The 20,743-nt window shown below is 49.9% G+C and overlaps 1 protein-coding gene across 3 annotated transcripts in view; it reads right to left on the reverse strand.

The window, feature by feature from the left end:
• The window catches only part of MEGF11 (multiple EGF like domains 11), a gene marked incomplete at both ends in the record, with an annotated part of 235,534 nt that overhangs the window by 39,706 nt on the left and 175,085 nt on the right, over positions 1 to 20,743 (reverse strand). For all 3 annotated transcript variants that reach the window (XM_082649571.1, XM_082649570.1, XM_082649572.1), the window contains one exon: positions 19,279 to 19,453. In XM_082649571.1, coding sequence (XP_082505697.1) covers positions 19,279 to 19,453 — 175 coding nt within the window. The remainder of the gene's footprint in view (positions 1 to 19,278; positions 19,454 to 20,743) is intronic.

Consider the following 20,743-nt stretch of genomic DNA (forward strand, 5'->3'; position numbering starts at 1 on the left):
AGGGAAGCCCTCCACCTGCCTTCTTGTACAATGTGGCAACACAGGCCCAGACCCTGGTGGGTAGTGAGTTATATGTACTATTAAATTTGTTTCAAATGTTGTTTATTGAATTTTCTCCCCTGCAATATGCTGCTTTGTAGTTTGGCCCTGTTTGGGTTCCTTGTGTTGCTCATCCATTTTCCTTGCAATGGGCAGGAGATTAATGAGTATTTTTTGGAGTGAAAGAGGAGGAGAATGGAAAGTGGTTGACCCTCCCTCACACAAAAGGGGTAGGCAATTGTGCAAGTTTGTCTCAGGGTCCCCTTAAATATGTTCTGTGGGTAGAAGGCAGTGTAAACGGAGTGGACTGTGTTCTTTAGATCCAGGCTGAGGTAGTAGGCAGGCTCAGCAGGCCCGTGGGAACTCAGCAGAAAGGACTCTGGGACAGACAACCAGGGAAGTCGGCCTGGCCCCCATGTCTTCTTGCTGGAGGAGTAGGGATGGCTTAGGCAAGAAAGGGCCCTGGACCTGGGGTCACAGTACATGGGTTTAAGTGAGTCAAAGGTACTGGCTCACGGTGACCTGGCTTCATTCGTTCACCCATTCAACCCACAAACGCCTGTTGAGCATCTACCATAGGCCAGGTGCCGTGACAGGCCCTGGCCTCACTAACCATCACGCTAGACTAGGAGTGACCTAAGGTCCCCTTCAGCTCCTATATTCTTTAACTTTCCCCTGCCCTTCTACTTCCAGAGCAGGTTTCCCTGTTCCCTGTTCCTTTGTGACACTTTTCACAATTGTGATGAATTAAAACAAAATCAGAGGGCTTCCCTGGTGGCGCAGTGGTTGACAGTCCGCCTGCTGATGCAGGGGACGCGGGTTCGTGCCCCGGTCCGGGAAGATCCCACATGCCGCGGAGCGGCTGGGCCCTTGAGCCATGGCCGCTGAGCTGAGCCTGCGTGTCCGGAGCCTGTGCTCCGCAACTGGGGAGGCCACAACAGTGAGAGGCCCGCGTACAGCCAAAAAAAAAAACCAAAAAAAAACCCCACAAAATCAGCTCTCATTCACTAGATTGTAAGTTCCATGAGGGTAAGGACTGGGTCTCTTTTCCTCAGCCCTACGGCCCTGGCCCTAGCATGGTGCCTCGACCACAGTCAGTGCTCAGTGCCTATGGGTCGAATTAATTCAGTCATTCAGGGAATGTTTTTGAAACACGACTATGTGTCTGATACTGTGATAGGCCAGAGGATACTCCGTGAGCAGAACAGAGCTTGTCCCTACTCTCATGGAGTTTACCCTCCAGTGGCAGGAGCGGGGTGAGGCACAAGATGAGGCTGTGGCATGAAAGGGCTCAGGCTGGGCCTCTCCCTACTTCCAGATGCTCTGCAGTGGCCTCCCCAGTCCTCTGGTGGCTCCTCTTCCCCTCTTCTCCCGTGCTGTGCCTAGAGTTTCAGGGCCACCAACGCAAGCTGAGTTAGGTGCCCAATGGCGCTTCAATGCCAGAAGCACACATGAGGAATGTGCTTCACTGTTTACAGAGCCCCTTGTCAGGCAAGCGTCTGCTCTTTGCCAAGCAGGGAGCCAGCCCTGGGCTGCTACACTCCCCCTGCCTACCGTTCTTGGTCACCGCCACTCCCAGCTCTGAGGGCTTAGGCAGTGGGAGCCTCACTTGTGATTTCCCAGGGAGAAAGAGTGACACGCGGTCCACGAGGCAAAGAGAACAGCTTGGACTGCATGCCAGCCACAGAGGCCTCTCCAATGCAGAGCAAACCTCACTGGACCTAGTTAGTGTGTCACTGATAAAGCAGCAACTGACAGTGGATGCATGTTGGGGAAGAGAAACTCTGCATAAGGCATGAGGAACAGAGGGCCAGAGAGATGAGAGGGAGAGAGGGACGGAGGCCACTTGTCACATCCATCCCCATCCCTGCTTCCCTGTGCCAAAGGGGTAATGCTCAGGGCCTGTGCGGCTGACTCATTCTGCCTGGCTCCCCTGGAAGACAGGTGGAGAAGGGCTGAAGGTTAGGCCTGGAAACCCTAAGTCTGTCCAACATGAGTAGGCTGTCAGTGACCTGAGGCTGCTCTGTACAGTTGTGCAGGCTGTGCACTGCACAACTCTAGAGGTGCCACTCATATGGCAGTCACTACAGCTTGTGTATATATTACATCAGCTTTTTGGCAGATGTCAATAGAATGTCTTGAGAAAGGGGTGTTTCTTCCTAATTTGCACAAATATGCTATATAAATTTGACCCCTCAAGAGGTCTCCCTAGAGGAGCTCAGACACCTCCTAATAGTTCCCAAACAGATACCAAGACATTTCAGGAAGACCTGAGACACAGTGATTGTGGCCAAAAAAGGACATTTGGGATCAAGTTCAGGCCTTGTTCACTTAGCTGGTAAACTAAGCTGGTAAACCAAGCTGGGGTCCTCCTGGAGACTTCGATGGTAAAACCAAGTTTCTTTGCTCCTCTGTGTTGATGCCCTTGTCCCATCTGTAGCCCCTTTCTCTTCTCCAACCATTCCCTCCCCTGAGAGCCTCTCCTGAGCTCCAAGATGGCATCACAGGCTAATAAGGGCTTATTGAACACTCTTGAGAGGTATCTGTATCTTATCAGGAGGCTCTCAAGTCTAAACTCCCTGGAAATGTTCTTGCATGCTGGGTACATGCATAGTGGGCAGTCCCTGGAGAAGGGGGAGCAGGTGTGGGCAAGACTCTGGTCCTTACTGTTGTCCACGCCCCTTCACCCCGACAGACAGGGCTGACCCTTGGCTCAGGACAGACTGACCCATCCCCAGTGCTGGAGATAGGAGGAAGGAGACTCAGATTTTTAACTGCCCCCTTGGTGCTAGCCTGTGCCAGGCACTTTTTGTTCCTTGTCTCCTTTTGTTCTTATAACAGCCCTGCAGGGAAGGAATGACTTATCTAGAGAGAGAACCATCCTGGAGAGAGGCCAAAGCGAGGCTGGAGGGGTCAACTTGCCCTGAGTCACACTGTGGGAAAGGGGCCAACTGACTCCACAGTCCACTCTTTCCTCTAGACCTGGCTGCCTTGACTGCAGACAGGGCAGCAGTGACAGGGACCCCAATGTCCTGAGCACCTAATACATACCAGGCCCTGTAGTCAGTGCTTTTCTACACATTTGATGTTAAACATATGCTGGCAGTGGAGGCGGGAATGGCTAACAGGGGCTTTTGGAGGGAACTCTTAGGGGGCATTTGTATCTTATGTTACGAGGTTCCTGAAGTCCAAGGGCCTTTAAGGCTTGAAAGAACAAAGCTAATGTGGAATAACAGGTAGTGGGAGCGAGTGTTAGACTGGGGATTGTGCCAACATCCATCAAATACTGTATATCCTCTGGAAGAGAGAAAGCTGGTTACAGTGATGGTGATGGTGCTGCTGCCGCTGCTGGTGCTAATGATGCCTGGGGATGCTCGCAACATCGCGCACACAGGCCGGCCTCAGCTCTCAGTTAAGAGAAGGGAGCTTCCCGTGACAGCTTCACTCTCCCGCTTCTGCTCCCCCAGCACTGAGCCCTGTCAAATGCTCTGGCAGCTCCTGAGTACCTGGGAGGTGGGGATGATTCTGGCCACAGAGGATCAGGACATCTCTCGCAGGCCTTCTGGGTCCTACTCCCTTAGCAGACAGAACGAGGCTTCCCTGCAAAGCCTGGGCTGGAAGCTTCGGGACTTTCTGGGCAAACACTGACAGCATATGGCCTCAATCACTCTGCATTAGGTTTCATGATTTCCCTAGTGGTTTTAAAAAGTGCCGAAGAACAGTGGCTCTAAAGTGCTGGGAAATCCCACACGGGGAGGGTCTTCACGAGCATTTAGAGGAGTGTGAGGGTAGAACATGGAGGGGGCGGCAGCGCAAGATGAGACTGGAGCGTGGGAAGGGTGCAGGTGGGCCGCCTCCCTACTTCCAGATGTTCTGCAGGCTGTTTTTGGTGAGCCTGTGTGTGTGCAAGGAGTGGTACCCACTCCTGATGTATGTCATGTGAGTAATACACGTGGGCCCTAGGTATACCAGATGTACAAATGTTTGCCCTGCGTGGAAGAGCAGGTTAGGGATAGGATTTTGGCTTTTGCTGTCCCAGTGTCTTGGTTTGAATGGTAGCTTATAGGCCACCCCCAACCCCCGCCAGCCCACTGCCCCATACACGGTCTATGCAGCGTATGACTTTGGTGTGAGTGTGTCAGTGGTGTGACAGCTGTGGGGTAAGCTTAGCATCTGCATGTCAGACATTGGGCTGATCCTGGTCACAGAGCCTCAAGGGGGAATTTGACCACAGTGGCTTTGCGCGTGGCGTGCATGGCAAGGACATGCTGGGTCCACTTTGTGGGGTTGGACATATGAGGGGTGTGTGTGTGTGTGTACTGCAGAACCCAGCTCCTCTGGGGTGGTGGCTGGGAGGTGTGGGCCCAGGGCGGTGGCCTGCAGAGCCACAGGCTGACTATGTTGACAGTGATAATGTCCCAAGTGGGAACCAGATTGTGGGGGACAGAGGGCCCTGCAGGGGCTGATGGGGGGTGTTTACTAGAGTCCAAGAAAAATGTGGCACATTCATGACTTAGGGGACGCTTCTAAAGGACCTGGGAATTTGTTCAGTGAGATTTACTGATCATTCTCTGTGCAGGCCGGGGAGTGGACTGGGGTTAGGAGGCTGGCAGGATGGGGAAAAGGGACAAATCAGAAAGACCTGCCCTCCAGCAGCCTTCTGTCCAGTAGGACAGAATCATCCACAGTGTGCCACCAGAGTGGGTGTGCAGTGTCCTATGGATAGGCTGTGTCCCATAGGAAGAAAGCAAGTAGACTCTATGAGGAGATGGCAACTGAGCTGATCCTGTGTGGATGCACAGGCAGAATTTGGTCAGGAGGATAGAGAGCAAGGGCATTCCAGGGAAAGGACAGACTGAACCAAGGTAAAGAGGAGACACTGTACATGGGAGGGTGGGTGTGTCTCCAGGTTAAGGCAATCCATCTGGATTTTCCAGAGCACCACGGCTGAAGGGTAGCAGTGGGACAGGAGCCTGAAGGTCAGACTGGCCCAGCCAGGAAGGCTTCAAACTTTACCCTAAAGACAAAGGCAGATGCTTGCTTCAGGCAGCACACATACTAAAAGTGGAATGATACAGAGAGGATTAGCATAGCCCCTCTGCAAGGAGGACATGCAAATTCGTGAAGTGTTCCATATTTTTCTATATACAGAAAGCCCTAAAGACTCCACACAAAAACTACTAGAACTGATAAACGAATTTAGCAAGGTAGCAGGATACAAGTTTAACATACAGAAATTGGTTGCATTTCTTTACACTAACTATGAAATATCAGGAAGGGAATATAAACTAACAATTCCTCTTAAAATCGCATCAAAAAATAAAATACTTAGGAATAAACTTCACTAGGAGGTGAAAGACATATGCTGAGAACTACAAAACATTAATAAAGGAAATTGAAGATGATTCAAAGAAATGGAAAGATATCCCATGTTCTTGGATTGGAAGAATTAATATTGTTAAAATGGCCATACTACCCAAGGCAATCTACAGATTTAATGTGACCCCTATCAAAATACCCATTACACTTTTTACAGAACTAGAACAAATAATTCTAAAATTTATATGCAACCATAAAAGACACAGAATTGCCAAAGCAATCTTGAGGAAAAAAACAAAGCAGGAGGCTTAACCCTCCCAAGACTATAGACAATACTACAAAGTTACAGTAATCAAAACAGTGTGGTATTGGCACAAAAACAGACATATGGCTCAATGGAATAGAATACAGAGCCCAGAAATAAACCCATACACCTATGGACAATAAATCTTTGACAAAGGAGGCAAGAATATACAATGAGGACAATGGACAGCCACATGTAAATCAATGAAATTAGAACACACCCTCACACCATACATAAAAATAAACTCAAAATGGCTTAAAGACTTAAATATAAGACATCATAAAACTCCTAGAAGAGAACATAGGCAAAACACTCTCTGACATAAATTGTACAAATGTTTTCTTAGCTCAGTCTACCAAGGCAATAGAAATAAAAGCAGAAATAAACAAATGGGACCTCATTGAGCTTATAAGCTTTTGCATAGCAAAGGAAACTATAACAAAACAAAAAGACAACCTACGGACTTGGAGAAAATATTTGCAAATGATGCAACTGACAGGGCTTAATTTCCAAAACATACAAACAGCTAATACAATTCATAACAACAAAAACCAACCCAATCAAAAAATGGGCAGAAGACCTAAACAGACATTTCTCCAAAGATGGCCAATAGGCACATGAAAAGATGATCATCATTGCTAATTATTACAGAAATGCAAATCAAAACTACAATGAGGTACCACCCCACACTGGTCAGAATGGCCATCATTAAAAAGTCTACAAATAGGGCTTCCCTGGTGGTGCAGTGGTTGAGAGTCTGCCTGCCAATGCAGGGGACACGGGTTTGTGCCCCAGTCCGGGAAGATCCCACATGCCACGGAGCAGCTGGGCCCGTAAGCCATAGCCACTGAGCCTGCGCGTCCGGGGCCTGTGCTCCGCAACGGGAGAGGCCACAACAGTGAGAGGCCCGCGTAACACACACACACACACACACACACACACACACACACAAAAGTCTACAAATAATAAATGGTGGAGAGGGTGTGGAGAAAAGGGAACCCTCTTACACTGTTGGTGGGAATGTAAATCAGTGTAGCCACTATGGAGAACAGTATGGAAGTTCCTCAAAAAATTAAAGAGTTGCCATGTGACCCAGCAGTTCCACTCCTGGTCATATACCCAGACAAAACTATAATTTGAGAAGATACATGCACCCCTATGTTCACAGAAGCACTATTTACAATAGTCAAGACACGGAAACAACCTAAATGTCCATCAACAGATGAATGGATAAAGAAGATGTGGTACATACATACAATGGAATATCACTCAGCCATTAAAAAGAATGAAATAATGCCATTTGCAGCAACATCGTTGGACCTAGAGATTATCATACTAAGCAAAGTAAGTCAGAAAGAGAAAGACAAATACCATATATCACTTACAAGTGGAATCTAAAGTATGACACAAATGAACTTATCTATGACACAAACAGACTCGCAGACATAAAGAACAGACTTGTGGTTGCCAAGGGAGCGGGGAGTGGGGGAGGGATGGATTGGGAGTTTGGGATTAGCAGATGCAAACTGGTATATATAGGATGGATAAACAACAAGGTCCTACTGTAAAGCACAGGGAACTATATTCAATATTCTGTGATAAACCATAATGGAAAAGAATATGAAAAAGAATATATATATGTATAAGTGACTCATTTTGCTGTACAACAGAAATTAACACAACATTGTAAATCAACTATACTTCAATAAAATTAAAAAAAAAAGACAAAGGCAGGTCCCCGAGAGCAGGCAAGTGACTCTGTGTTTCAGCCTATTTTAGGAACCCCCTGCCCTGAAGGCAGGCACCTGGGCCACTCTTTTCTGTTTGAGAGAGGTTGCGAGTCCAGACTCAGGCAAATCCAGTGGCTTATCGATTGTGGAATCATTAAAAAAAAAAGTTATAGAATGAATGCAAAGAAAGGCCAGAAGTTGAAACCTGAGAGGCTTTTACTGCGGAACAAAAAGAAATGTAGGAGGGGGACTTTCCTAGTAGCACAGTGGTTAAGAATCCACCTGCCAGTGCAGGGGACACGGGTTCGATCCCTGGTCCAGGAAGATCTCACATGCCGCGGAGTGGCTAAGCCTGTGCGCCACAACTACAGAGTCTGTGCTCTAGAGCCCATGCACTGCAACTACTGAGCCCAGGTGCTGCAACTACTGAAGCTCACGTGCCTAGAGCCCATGCTCCGCAACAAGAGAAGCCACTGCAATGAGAAGCCCACGCACCGCAATGAAGAGTAGCCCCCATTCGCCTCAACTAGAGAAAGCCCTCGCGCAGCAATGAAGACCCAACGCAGCCAAAAATAAGTTAAAAAAAAACCACGAAAGAAATGGAGGTGGGAAAGGCTGCCTCTACTGTCCACACTGTCCATCCTTCTCATCCCCCAACTCTATAAATTACTCAAGTCTTTTAAAGCTGGTTTCCTCTGGGCCTGGAGGTGTCTCAGACAAGTTCTCATAGAATGCATCACTATACATGATATGGGCCTGGGATGTGCTCTCCATTAAAGAACCTGAGGCCTCGGGGGGCAGGTTTGAAGGCAGCTCAATTCAGACCTCCCAGCAGGAAGGGATGAGGTGGCTGAAGGCCTGGGTCAAAGCCTGTCTGGGGTTGCAGGCCTGGGGGAAAAGAGGGGAGCAAGCCCTCAGAGGGAGATGGGGCAGGAGGGGTTTGTCCTGGCAGCATTTGCCTGGGGAGGGGCTCAGCCTCCGGTTTGAGAGAGGGGAAGGCTGAGATGCTCAGAGTTGTGTAACCTTGACATGACTGTGTCCTTGTGTGTAAAATGGCACTGGCGACATCTAACCGTGATACAGATGGGTGTCATGGTGATGACTGGGTGCTCTATCCACACCACCACCTGGGAAACTGACACTTTCCCTCAGCTCCCAGACAGATGTCTGGTTGCCCTATAGTTTGACACCACTTCCTAATTCAGCTCTCACGGTTGGAGCACCCCTTTGGCCATGCTTAAGGTTTCATTTTGGTGGGGGGCCACGAGGCTCACTCTGGGTTTGCCCACAGAAGGGGCAGGTCAGTGGGCTCTGGAACTTGACTACTGGGTTCAGGTCCTGGCTCTGACACTTATGGGACCTTGGGCAACTTCTTCCTTTTCAGCATTATTGGGGTAGAATTCACAAACTCTGTGCAAGTTATTAACCTCTCTGTGTCTCCGTTTCCCTATCTCCAAAAACGGGGATTATAATAGTACTTTCTTCCAAGGGTAGGGGTGACGATTAAATAAATTATTACATGTAATGTTCTTAGAACAGTGTCTGGCCCAGAGGAATTGCTATAAATGCTTTAGGCATTTGATTATTTCCCGCGGCCGAATTTGAGCCCAAGCCCACTGCAGATGGAAGAAAAGAAATTTAAGATTTACCCACTCTGTGCCAGTTTGGTAGTGTACCCTGTTTCATCCTTATACCATCCTAGGAGGAACTCCACGTGCGAGGTGAGCACAGTGCGGCTCAAGAGGTGATCCTGCTGGCGAGCATGTCACCCCGCTGGCGAGCGGCAGAGCTGAGATTCAAACTCAGGTTTCCTGACTCAAACCTCATGCTCTTCCCCCTCTGCCAGCAGCCTCCACTGAACCATGGGGAGTGATGGGAACCAGCATCTGCTGCACACCTACTGCATGCTGGGTCCCTAACCTGTGATGTCACCGTCTCCCCACACAGGGTGTGGAGGTCAAGTGAGGCAGCGTTCCGTCACGGCCCTGCTCAGGACTGCAGTGACTCCCTCTTGCCTGCTGAGTTCAGCACCAGTGCCCACCTGGCTGCCGGGTCCAGCCTGCTCTGCTTTCACTCTTTCCTTTGGATTCCCTACACCCCTGCTCACTGGGGCCACCTGTGCTGAGGGCTGGAGCACCTGGGCCCCGCTCCCCTGGGCCGGTCTCAGGGAGTGAACACTCCTCAGAACTTTTAGGAGAGGGGAGAACAATTACTTCGTAGTGTTTTTGGAGAGAACTTTTGAGATTGTTTTTTTCATTTACCCCCATTGTTAGTCTTCCTATTAGCCTCACCTTAAAGTAATTTATTCATGACCTTTTTCTGCAACATTTTGCATTTTCCAGACATCTTCTGTCAGGAGTCCCTTCCCCTCCTGGGGTCCGTAATCACTCTTGCAGATGGAATTACTGGTGCTAAGGACTAAGCGGGGAGATGGCTGGGGAAGGGCCAGGCTAGGTGGGGCTTTGGGGCTTCAGGGCAGGGGTAGCAGGTGGGGAGTGGGCTCTTCCTTTGGTCCAGACCCACAGCCTTGGCGAGGGAGTTAGTCTGCGGCCTGGACCCCACTGCTCTCCCTCACGCCTCCGGGTGCACACACCTGGCACTGCTTCTAGCCTTCCCAGCAACGTGTCTCATCTCAGCTTCACCCCAGACCGAGGATACAGGGAGCAGGGTTTGTGCCCCATTTTGCGGAAGATGAAGTTAGGCACAGAGAGGTGAAGGGACGTGGGTAAAGTCGAACAGTGAGTAGACGGCTGATCCAGGGTTGGGGCCCGGGTCTGACTCCCGGCTGGCCTCTGCTCAGCACTGACTACCCCGCACGGCCGTCCTGAGGCGAGCTTGGTCTTGGAGCCATAAGCCCTGGGTTCTAGGCCCAGTTCGAGGTCCTGGTAGGTCAGGTCTTATAACTGCTCTGAACTGCAGTTTCCTCATCTGTGAGATACAGCTAACAATACTCGCCCTGCTTTCCTCACAGGAGAGCTGTGAGGACTTAACAAGCTTAGGTGTGAGACAGCTAGCTGGGTAAACTGTAAAGTGCTGTGCCACAGTAAGGGAGGGAGACTGAGGGTCCCAGCCACCTCCCCTTGAAGACAAAGGGCGGGAAGTCACTAGGTTCCAACTGAGGAGTAAGGTAGCTAGCGTTGTCCCCTCTCCTGGGAAAAGGCCTGAGAGAGTGTCAAAGCTGGCTACTTACCACAGATCCACAGCCCTCTCCTCTCCAGACAACTTCTGTTTGTGGCTCAAAGGGTAGGCTCTGGATTCAAACAGCTATAGGCTCAGCTCCTGGTGACCACGGACCAATTAGGGAAAGTTACTTCAGCTCTCTGAGCCTCAGTTTCCTCATCTGCAAAGTGGGGATCCTCACAGCCTCTACTTACAGGGTTGCCGCGAGGATTAAGTAAAAATAACGTATGAAAAACAGAGAGCCTGGCCTAGGGCCCGCCACGGTTCCTCAGTGCTCCGAACGTGGGCCACTGTCACCCTCACTCGGCCATCCACTTCCTCCAGACCTTTCAGGGAAGCTCCTCTGACTCGTGGCCCCACCCCACGTTGTACAGTCTGCGGGGCGGCCAGGACTGGGAGTTGAAAAGGGAAGAAACACCATCATCGCCAGAGACTTGGACAAAAGGAAAACTGGGAGTGTTTAAAGCATGGACACCTCAGACCTGCCCCAAGAGCTTCTTCTGCTGTATGGAGAGAGCTGCAGGGACCAGGCCTGAGACCCAAGCCCCGGCTCCGGACCCCAGTGATGAGGGCAGTGATAAAGACGTGAGGAGCACGGCCGGGAGAGGGTGGTGTGACAGGGGGACCATTTATTTTTTAGAACCGAAGAGTCAGCAATTTTCCCTAATAAAGCTACAAACCATGGAGTCCCAGAGCGGGAAGGCTGGACTCAGCCTTTGTGACATAAAACCAATTTTCCCTATTTTGCTCTGTGGATTAATTGCCAACATGATTTAACACTCTGGTGACACCCCTATCCCTCTCTGCCCTGGGAAAAATCAGTAGGTGTCTGCTGTGGGGACAGCGAACTCATGAGATGGAGGTGAAGGTGGAAAAAGAATCTGACTGGGAGCTATGTCACTCGCTTCACGTCCCAGTTCTGCCAATGATTTGCTGTGTGACCTAAGTCACTTTCCCTGTCTGGACCTTGGTTGCCTCCTTGCAAAATGAGAGGGTGCACCAGAGAAGCACGGAGTGTTCTTCCGAGTCTGCCACTGTAAAAGGTAATTCTCATTTTGTGCTCACACAGACCAGGAAGGGCAAGCATTATTAACCCATTTAACAGATGGGAAACTTAGGCTCAAAGAGGCTGAGTACGTTGCCTAAGGTCACACAGCTACAGAGCGGAAGACTTGGGATTCCAATCCAGGCCTGTCTGACCCCAAAGTCCATGACCTTTACCTCCAGTAAACACAAGGAACCTTGACAATCAGTTATTGAACATTCAGTACATGCCAGGCTTTTTCCTAAGCACTGTGCATATTTCATCTAATTCAATCCAAAGAATAACACTAGAATGTAGCGCCATTATTTCCTGTTTTATAGATGAAAAACTAAGGCTTGAGAAGCATAAGTAACTGGGCCAAGGCCATTCAGCAGAAGACGACGGAGCTGGGATTTGAGTACCGGACTATGTATGTGTGTGTATGTGTTTATATTTTTGGATCATTTCTGCTACTTTGCACTACCTGTGCTCCCCTGCTCACACGGGCATGGCAGCTAGAGAGTGAATTCCTCATCCCCAGCACAGCACCCAGGAAAATCTTTTACTATACTAATTAGGAAGCTAGTCAATGGTGGGGTGGTTAGGGGATGAGAAGCTGGTTTTCTAGGCATGGGGCTAACAGTCTGACCTCAGTGTGATGAAGAACGAAACAATTAGAACAGGAAATGCACACACATTATATACGTCACCTGGCTCTAATTTTCAGTACACATTCTCTTCTGGCCCCGCAGCTGCCCTCTCTCCCTAGTTTCAGCTCAAGAGCCACACAAGAGGCAGACATGCGCTTTGCCCAGCTGGTGCGGGGGTGTGTGTGCGCTGGGGGAGGGTGACGTCTTCAAAGGACATAGGAAACCTTGGAGGAAAATTCAGTCACTGCTCCACTGCTATGGATTTTTGTAACTCTCATCCCCCTCCCGCCTTCACTGGCCTGAGCAGCTGAGGCTTGCCTGTGACCCACCGACAGCAGGGAGAGAGGGGAGAAAAATGGGTACACTAGTTTGTTCATTTGGGTGATGGAGTGCCCGTTTCCCTCACCAGTATGCAAGGTTCAATAACGTCAGACAGGGCTGCAAAAAATTGCAGCATAAATAGATGAGCCCTTTAGGGTAATAGAAATTCTGTCATCCGGGGAGAAATACAGGCCCCGAATCCCATGGGAGGGGACACCAGGCACCCCCCCCACCGCCTCCCACACTCCCCGTCCCCCTTATAGCCGGAGCTGAAAGGGAGCATCTGTGCTGAGGAACAACCGGAGGGCCCCCTATCTCCCGGCCACGCGGGCTCAATGCGTCAATGTGGGGAGGAGGTCTGGGAAATCAAGTCTTTGTAGCACCGGCAGTGACCTCACAGGCTGTTCACTCCAGGTGCCAAGGCGGCAACAATTAGTTTTAGAGCAGTGGAGGAGGCTTCATCAGGCTGGCCACGTAGGTGAGGCCTTAATTAAGGAAAGCTGGCCAGCAGAGGAATGTGGAGGGGCTGAGAAACTGGCCTTCTCCCCGCTGTGATGAGAAAGTCTGTTCTTCATTCTGTGGCTGCTCTTGGGAACCCTGGAGCCCTTGGGAACCCTGCAGCTCCCAGCCAGGAGGAAGTTTCAACTAACTCTGCTCTCTTCCCCTCGCCCCTATTTCCACCTGTACCCCCAAACAGGGGACTCAGGCCTGGACCAGTCAGCCTCTTCAGGTAGGGGACCCCTTGGGTACATGACAACAGCGACAATAGCAGTGGCAGCATCCCCAACAATAATGATAATAATAGCTAACACTTGTTGAACGATGACTAATATACCAGGTATTCTAGTTATTTTATATGTATGAATTAATTTAATCAGCCCAATAATTCACTGGACTTTATTATTATTACCCTTTCACGTATGAGACAACAGAGGCACAGGAAGGTTATATCCTGCCCGAGGTCACACAACTAACAAGAAGCAAAGCTGGTACATGAAAGCGGGGAATCTGGCTCTAGAGTCTCTGGCTAACACCACTATATAGAATTGCGTAAGGTAGAAACTCATACCATTTGCCCAAAGAACCTGGAGATGATGCTGGGGGACAGCTGCTCTAGTCCCACTGCAGCTGCCTGTTTATCTGAAATGCAGAGAAACCAGTGGGTAGATTTAAGCTCCCGCCCTGCTGGCAAGGACCTTCGGAAATGCCATGAGTTTCCTTCCTATAAAGGTCAGTTCTGGAAACTTCTGCTAAGGGCATTCATTGCTCTTCCCAAGACTTTTATTCATTTCAAAGTGTCCTGAGCAAGATATTCACATGGTAGCCATGTGGTGGGGGAAGGCACTAGGAGGTGCAGGGTTGGAGGGAGACAGACGCTGAGCCGTGTGCTGTGGGAACAGAGGAGATGAAAGGGTTAATTCTAAAGTGAGGAATATTCAGGGAACACTTCATGGAAGAGGCAGCCTTTGACTTTAGCCTGAAAGGCTGACAAGGATTTTCATAGACTGAGATAAAGACAGTGGGGAGGGCCATTCTAGGAAGAGGGAAAAGCTTGAGAAACAGCACAGGCAGAGGCCCAAAGCAGACGCTGTGTCTGGGGAAAAGCGGATATGTGTGGCTACAGCACAGGTTTGTGGCAGGTAGCAGGGGATAAGGTTAGGGTGGACTAACTAGTTTTAAGGGCAGGTTACAAAGGACTGGGGTTTGAGCTTTATTTGGTGGGTAATGAGAAGCCCTGGAGAGGGGTGATGGGACCCCAACTTCCAAGTGGATGGATAGCTCTCTACTTAGTCCCCTCAACCACAATACCCTCCCCTCACTTCCTGAATCATCCCTCACTCGGACACTCGCAGGACTCTGCCAGCTTGAGACCCCTGTCATGTGACCCTCACTCTGCCTTCCCCTACCCCTGTTCACCCTGGTGCTCTGGCTGGTAAGGAACCTGGGTTCTCACAGGGCAAGAGCAACCTTGCAGCAGAAGCTCGTGGGAACTGTCCAAGGTGCTGAACCGATGCCACGCCCAGTTTTAAGTACTCCCATTTTAATGCTTGGCTCCCGCACCATTGTTTCTGTTGGACAGAGAATTTCATTCCCATCTTATAGATGAGAAATGGAAGCCCCAAGAGTTAGAAGAACCAGAGCTAGGAACTTGGTTTCTTGCCTTTCAGCCCAGGGCTCTTTTCTCGCACTCAGCAGCCCCAATGTAGTCCCGCATTGCATACCCGAAGTGATTCCATTGCTGCTGCCAAGCTAACATGTAAAATGCCCAGACTCTCTTCCCACTTCCATCCCTATGTTCATTTCCCCAAACACTGACAGGTATGTCCTCCCCACAGCGCCTCCTGACACTGACCACTGAGGGCGATCCACAGGTGCTTGGGTGGATCTGCCTGAAACAGCAACCGTGCACGTTTATGGCTTTATTGCATCGGGAATCCCCGGGCATAACTCATCCTGGCACTCTCCTGGGAAGGGAGTGCCGGGCTTGAGGGAAGCAGAGTTCTCCCACACTGTCACATTTCACCAGCAATTACTGCCCTTTTACTGGGCATCTAGTGTTCCAGGCCCTGAACTTTCCATTTGAAGTTTCTCACTCTCATGGCTGAGTCTCCTCTTAACAGATGAGGAAATTCAGACTTAGGCAGGATAAGTGACTTTTCAGTAGGGACAGTGGGGATTGGAAGGCCACGATCTGAACCCAGATTTGTGTGGTTCCATGGTGACCCATCAGTCAAAGTCTATCATCTAATAGATGAGAGCTGTGGTGGCTCCCACCACTACTGGCTTTGTGATCATGGGCAAGTCACTTATCCTGTTTGAACTTCAAGCCCCTCATTCTCAGGCCGAGGCATGTGAAAGGGCACCTCTGTAGGGCTCCTGTGAGGAACAGAGATGAAGCATGTGGCAAGGACTCAGTAAGTGTTTGCTGCTAATGTGAATATGACTATTATTGGGCACAAGCTCTTAGAAGGCTGGATGGGCATCTGATTAGCCTTTCCATACCCTCAGCAGCTCCCCCAAGTTCTTGGCAGAGAAAATATCCAGTGTCCTGGGAAGGAAGGAGAAAGAGTGGGAGGGTTAGAACACCCTGAGTGTCAGGTGGGCTTGCTTCTGCCCCATATTCTTATGGCCTCGGGGGGTGGGGACCACCTGGCTGGATCAGGCATGCCACTGGGCTCCCAGGGGTAGTTCAGTACTCCTCATGGTTATGTTGAGGCTGAGGCCATTCTCAGTCCTCAGACTCTGAGAGACCCTGTTTTCACAAATGTATCCCAACATCCTCCCTAAAGAGCCCTTGGCAGGAAGAGCTCTGATGGGAGAGGACAGCTGGGCATAGGCCTCACATCCATTACCATGTTGGCTACTCACATCCAGTAGCAGACAGGACTGATGTGGCTCTCACCTTACAGATGAGGACACTGAGGCCCAGCAAGGTAAAGCGACATGTCCAAGGTTACTGAGCTGAGGCTCAAGGTCTCCAAACTCTCAGAAAAGGGTTCTTTTAATTAGTCTCAAATTAATTGCCCACCCTAAAACTCCTTCAAGGAAAAAGGCAGGTGCATAAATTCACAAACCACCTAACAAATAAAGGCAATGCTAATTATCACTGACTGCAGGACATTTGGGGGAGGGTCTCAGCCAAGTCTGCTTTCTAATGGCTCTGATCTCCCACCCTGACCAGAGCTGGCTAACTGCAGGAAGTTACATTCATTCAGAAGCTGGCGCGAGGGCAATGGTTTGGTTTCCCCCTCGGAACCTGGTGTGTGCAGGAATGAGCCACGCTGGATGAGAGCAACTGACTATTCTGTAATCACCTCAAGCAGCCACTGCTCAACACCCGACAGCACCCCAAAAGAAACTTTCCAGGTAAAATGAGGCTTGGTGGGAGGAGATGGACAGGAATTCACAGGGTCTCACCAGGGCCGCTTCGCTCACAATCTGTCTTATTTAGCCCTGAGCCCCAGGCAGGTGGGACTCCACTTCAAGATGATTCCTACAAGTGCCAAGTCCCCCAAAGTTCAAGAGCAGGAAGTCATTTGCATCCCAGATGGAAGGAAGAGACGCAGGGGCCTGGCCTCCAGATTCCTGGAGCCATGGCCTGGGGGCAGTGGGCCCACAGACACTAGCCTCTCTAGGACCATCCCCAACCTTCACCCACCCAGGGCCTGGATTTCCCCTTCTTTTGAGGAGCAGTGCTTGAGGCAGGCAGCTGGGGGTGAAGAAGGGGGAACAGGGAGGCCCATAGACAATGTATACAATCAGACTGTAACAACCTCAGTGATGCCCCCTTCCCCTGGCCAATACACACACACACACCCACTTGCTCCTACTTTCTCTCATTTCCTCCAGAAGGGTGTGTTTCCTGACTTGGTCCGTAGAGTCTGCATAGCAGACCATCTTAGAAATCAGTCAGTTCATCTCCCCCTGCACACTCGCGATTTACAGATGAGGAAACTAGGACCCTGAGAGCGGAAGCCACTTGCCCTAAGTCAGAACTACCCTGGTAGCCAAGCTAGGACTGGGGTCTGGATGTCCCCCGAGAAGTCCTGTGTGGTCACTTCATTTTGGCTTCAGTCACCTGATCACTTGACTAGGTGAGACTTTTAATCCCAAACAACCATTCGCTCCTACCCAAACCCCAAACCTCGGGCACTCCATTTTTCTATGGAAGTTATGGACCAAGCTCACACCAATAAAGGTAAATTAGAGAGGAAATTTGCAGGAGGGACAGATCTTTTTCTCTTTTGAAGATGCCACTGGAGTCACCTTCACCCAGTTTTATCTGCATTGGGGAGGGGGAAGAAGGAGCTGAACAGAGTTTTGTTGTATAGACCCGGGGCAACCTGCCCACAAAAGACACTGTCACCAGGCAAACCTGTACTCTTACATCATGACAAGGGCTTCCTTCCAGTGGATCGCCACCTTGGCAGCACACTGGCCACAACCAGACCACACTCAGACCAAATATATCAGCATCTCCAGGAGAGGGCAGGGGCATCAGTGTTTGTAGAGCTCCCCAGGTGATTCCAATGGGCAGCCCAAGTTGAGCACCATCCACTGACCAGTAGCGCTGGCATCACCTGGGAGCTTGATTAGAAGCACAGAACCGGGACTTCCCCAGTGGTCCAGTGGGTAAGACTCCACGCTCCCAATGCAAGGGGCCCAGGTTCAATCCCTGGTCAGGGAACTAGATCCCGCGTGCATGCCGCAACTAGGAGTTCGCGTGCCACAGAGTTCGCATGCCGCAACTAAGAAGTCCGCATGCTGCAACGAAGAGCCCGTGTGCTGCAACTAAGACCCGGCACAGCCAAAATAAATAAATAAACAAATAAATAAAAAATAAATATTTGAAGAAAAAGAAAAAGAAATGCAGAACCGTAGGCACCTCCTCAGATCTACCGGATCAGAACCTGTACTTTATCAAGGTCTGCTGGTGGTTTCTGAGTTCACTAAAGTCTGAGAAGCACTGAGGCAAGGTACTCCATACAGTATAGCCCATCTCTACACCTGACAGCAACCTTGCAAGGCAGGGGTTCCATTCCACAGGTGAGGAAACTGATCCTGAGAAAGGTTAACTCACTGGTCCAAGGTCACACAGTTGGTGAGTAGGACAGCCAGGATGTGACCCTGGGCTGGTTGCAAAGGCCACTCTTTGTACTACACAAACCACTTCTTACAGCACCATAAAAAATCTGGCCACGGGGGTCCCCTGAATGTTTGGGTCCTCAGACCCACTGGGCATGCCCCGCCATTGAACAGGATTCCACTTCCAATGTCAAGTTTTCCCCGGAATCAAACCTCATAAAGACCAGCATAATTCATGAGGAAATACAAATAGTAAACAAACACGCGGGGGAAAGGTTTACTCTCCCTAGTAATCAGAGAAATGCAAATTAGAGCAATACTGAGGAGCCATTTTCTACCTATATAATTAGCAAAAATTAAAAAAAGAAAAGAATGTTAGCAGAGTTGGTTTGAAATAGGTACATTCATACATGGCTGGTGGAGGCGTAGCTTTATATAACCCTTGAGGAAAGTAATAGGGTCACATCCGTCAGGAGCCATAAATACATTATGCCCACCGACCCTGGGAAGTCACCCTAAGGAAATAACTCAGTAGGAGGGGAAATGGCGTTTGTAGGAAGATGCTCATTGCAACATTTGTTGTGAACACTGGAAACAAATCAGTATTCAGCAGTAAGGGAATGGCTGAGTCAGCAGGGGGGCCATCAGCTCCTGCAGTGTCATGCAGCCATTTAAAATGATAATTAAGAAGCCCAAGCAGCAAATATGGGAAAAAAGAAAGCAAAATACAAAACTCTGGGCTTATTACGTGCTCTGTGGTTATCATGATGGAAAAATACTGTGTGCGTAGGATATGGATGCAATATCCAAACCAGTTGTCTTCTTTGTCCAAACACCAAAGAAGACAACTGGTGTTTCAGGGTGAGGGGACAACGGAAAGACACCTTCCTTCCATTACTTTTACAGTTACAAACCCCAATAGGATTGGCCTTTAAGAACAGCCTTGGCAGCTCTCTGGTCATGGACTCTATCTCTGAGTGGCACGTGGAGACACCCTCGTTCTGCATCCATGGGCACAGGGCCACACTCCCTGATTCCACCTGGAAGTGGGAGGAGCTGGCCCCTCCTTTCCTGTGTAGGGGTGGGGGTGGGCGGAGAGGCCACGGGAGTCCCCTCCCATCTTACCATGAAGCCTGGGGCACAGGTGCAGCTCCCAGTGACGCTGTGGCAGTTGGCGCCGTTCTGACAGGTGCAAGGCAGCAGGCAGCCAGCGCCATAGTAGCCAGCAGGGCAGGATTCATTGCAGTGGTGGCCAGACCACCCCGGCTGGCAGGTGCAAGCTCCAGTTACTGGGTGGCAGCTGAGCAGATGAGAGAAGGATGAGAGGACAGTCTGGTCAGGAATGCGGCCATATTCCACCCTCTGCCCACCCCACGTCTGGTCTGCCCAGGGCTGCAGGATCGAAGGGCCTCTGAAGTTAAATTTCTTTCCTTTTTTTTTTGGCAAGTATTTTCCCCCAGTTGTGAGTTGTTTATTTATTTATTTATTTATTTATAGTTGCGGCACGTGGGATCTTCTGTTATGGCACGTGGGATCTTTTGTTGCGGCGTGGCCTTCTCTCTAGTTGTGGTGCGTGGGCTCCAGAGCGTGTGGGCTCTGTAGTTGTGGCACGCGGGCTCAGTTGCCCCACAGCATGTGGGATCTTAGCTCCCCAACCAGGGATCGAGCCCCCATCCCCTGCATTGGAAGGCAGATTCTTAACAACTGGACTACCAGGGAAGTTCTGAGGTTAAATTTCTTAATGTATTATTTGTTTGCCAGACGATGCCAAGATTACATGGTCTTATTACATGTTTCTTATTAGCCCCAAGAAACTGAGGCTCAGAGTTGTTATATAATTTGTCTAAAGTTACATAGCAAGGAAGTAGCAAAAGCAGGATTAGACCCAGGTCTCCTGACTCCCAAACAAGTGCTCTTTATAATACAAATACACAGAGACCAAAGCAGGAGGCAGCCTCTTCCCTTATGGACTCGGAGGTCCAGCGCTTCACCCACTCTGCACCCAAGGCAGATGCCCAGTGTGTGGGCAGGCACAAGAGGGCTGCAGTGAGACCCAGTTACTCTGCATATTGTAGGTACTCAATGAACATTTGTTGAGTTAAAATGGAACCTTGGGGTAGATGTGTCCTCCCCTCTATGGCAATGTCTATATTGGAGAGAATACCCTCCATCCATGCATTGCTAGGGCTCTTTAAGTGCGAGCAAGATCATCTCCATCTCCTCTCTGGCGAGCCCAGCAAAAGAACCATTTGGCTGGAGGCAGGGGCTGCCTGGCATGACCTCTAGAGAGTCAGGCAAACTCTGGCTGGCAGAGGTCTGATCCAACAGCCAATATGCATCCATGATCTTGGGTGTGGTGACCATTTTCTTCTCAGAGCTTCTGTGGGGAGTGTAACTGACTGACGGCCCTACCTACTGTGTCTGAAATCCATCACTACATTTTCTCAGAGGTCACACTTCCCCTGGGCTGCTCTCAGCTAGAGCACAGCAGGGATATTAAGGTCGACACATTCTTGGCAAATCTGGGACTCCTCTGATGGACAAGTTTGGCTTAAAGACTCCCCATCTCGCCAAACTTTCTTAGAACTGT

The sequence above is a fragment of the Grampus griseus genome (assembly GCF_964374135.1).
Source record: "Grampus griseus genome assembly, chromosome: 2".
NCBI classification, from domain to species: domain Eukaryota; kingdom Metazoa; phylum Chordata; class Mammalia; order Artiodactyla; family Delphinidae; genus Grampus; species Grampus griseus.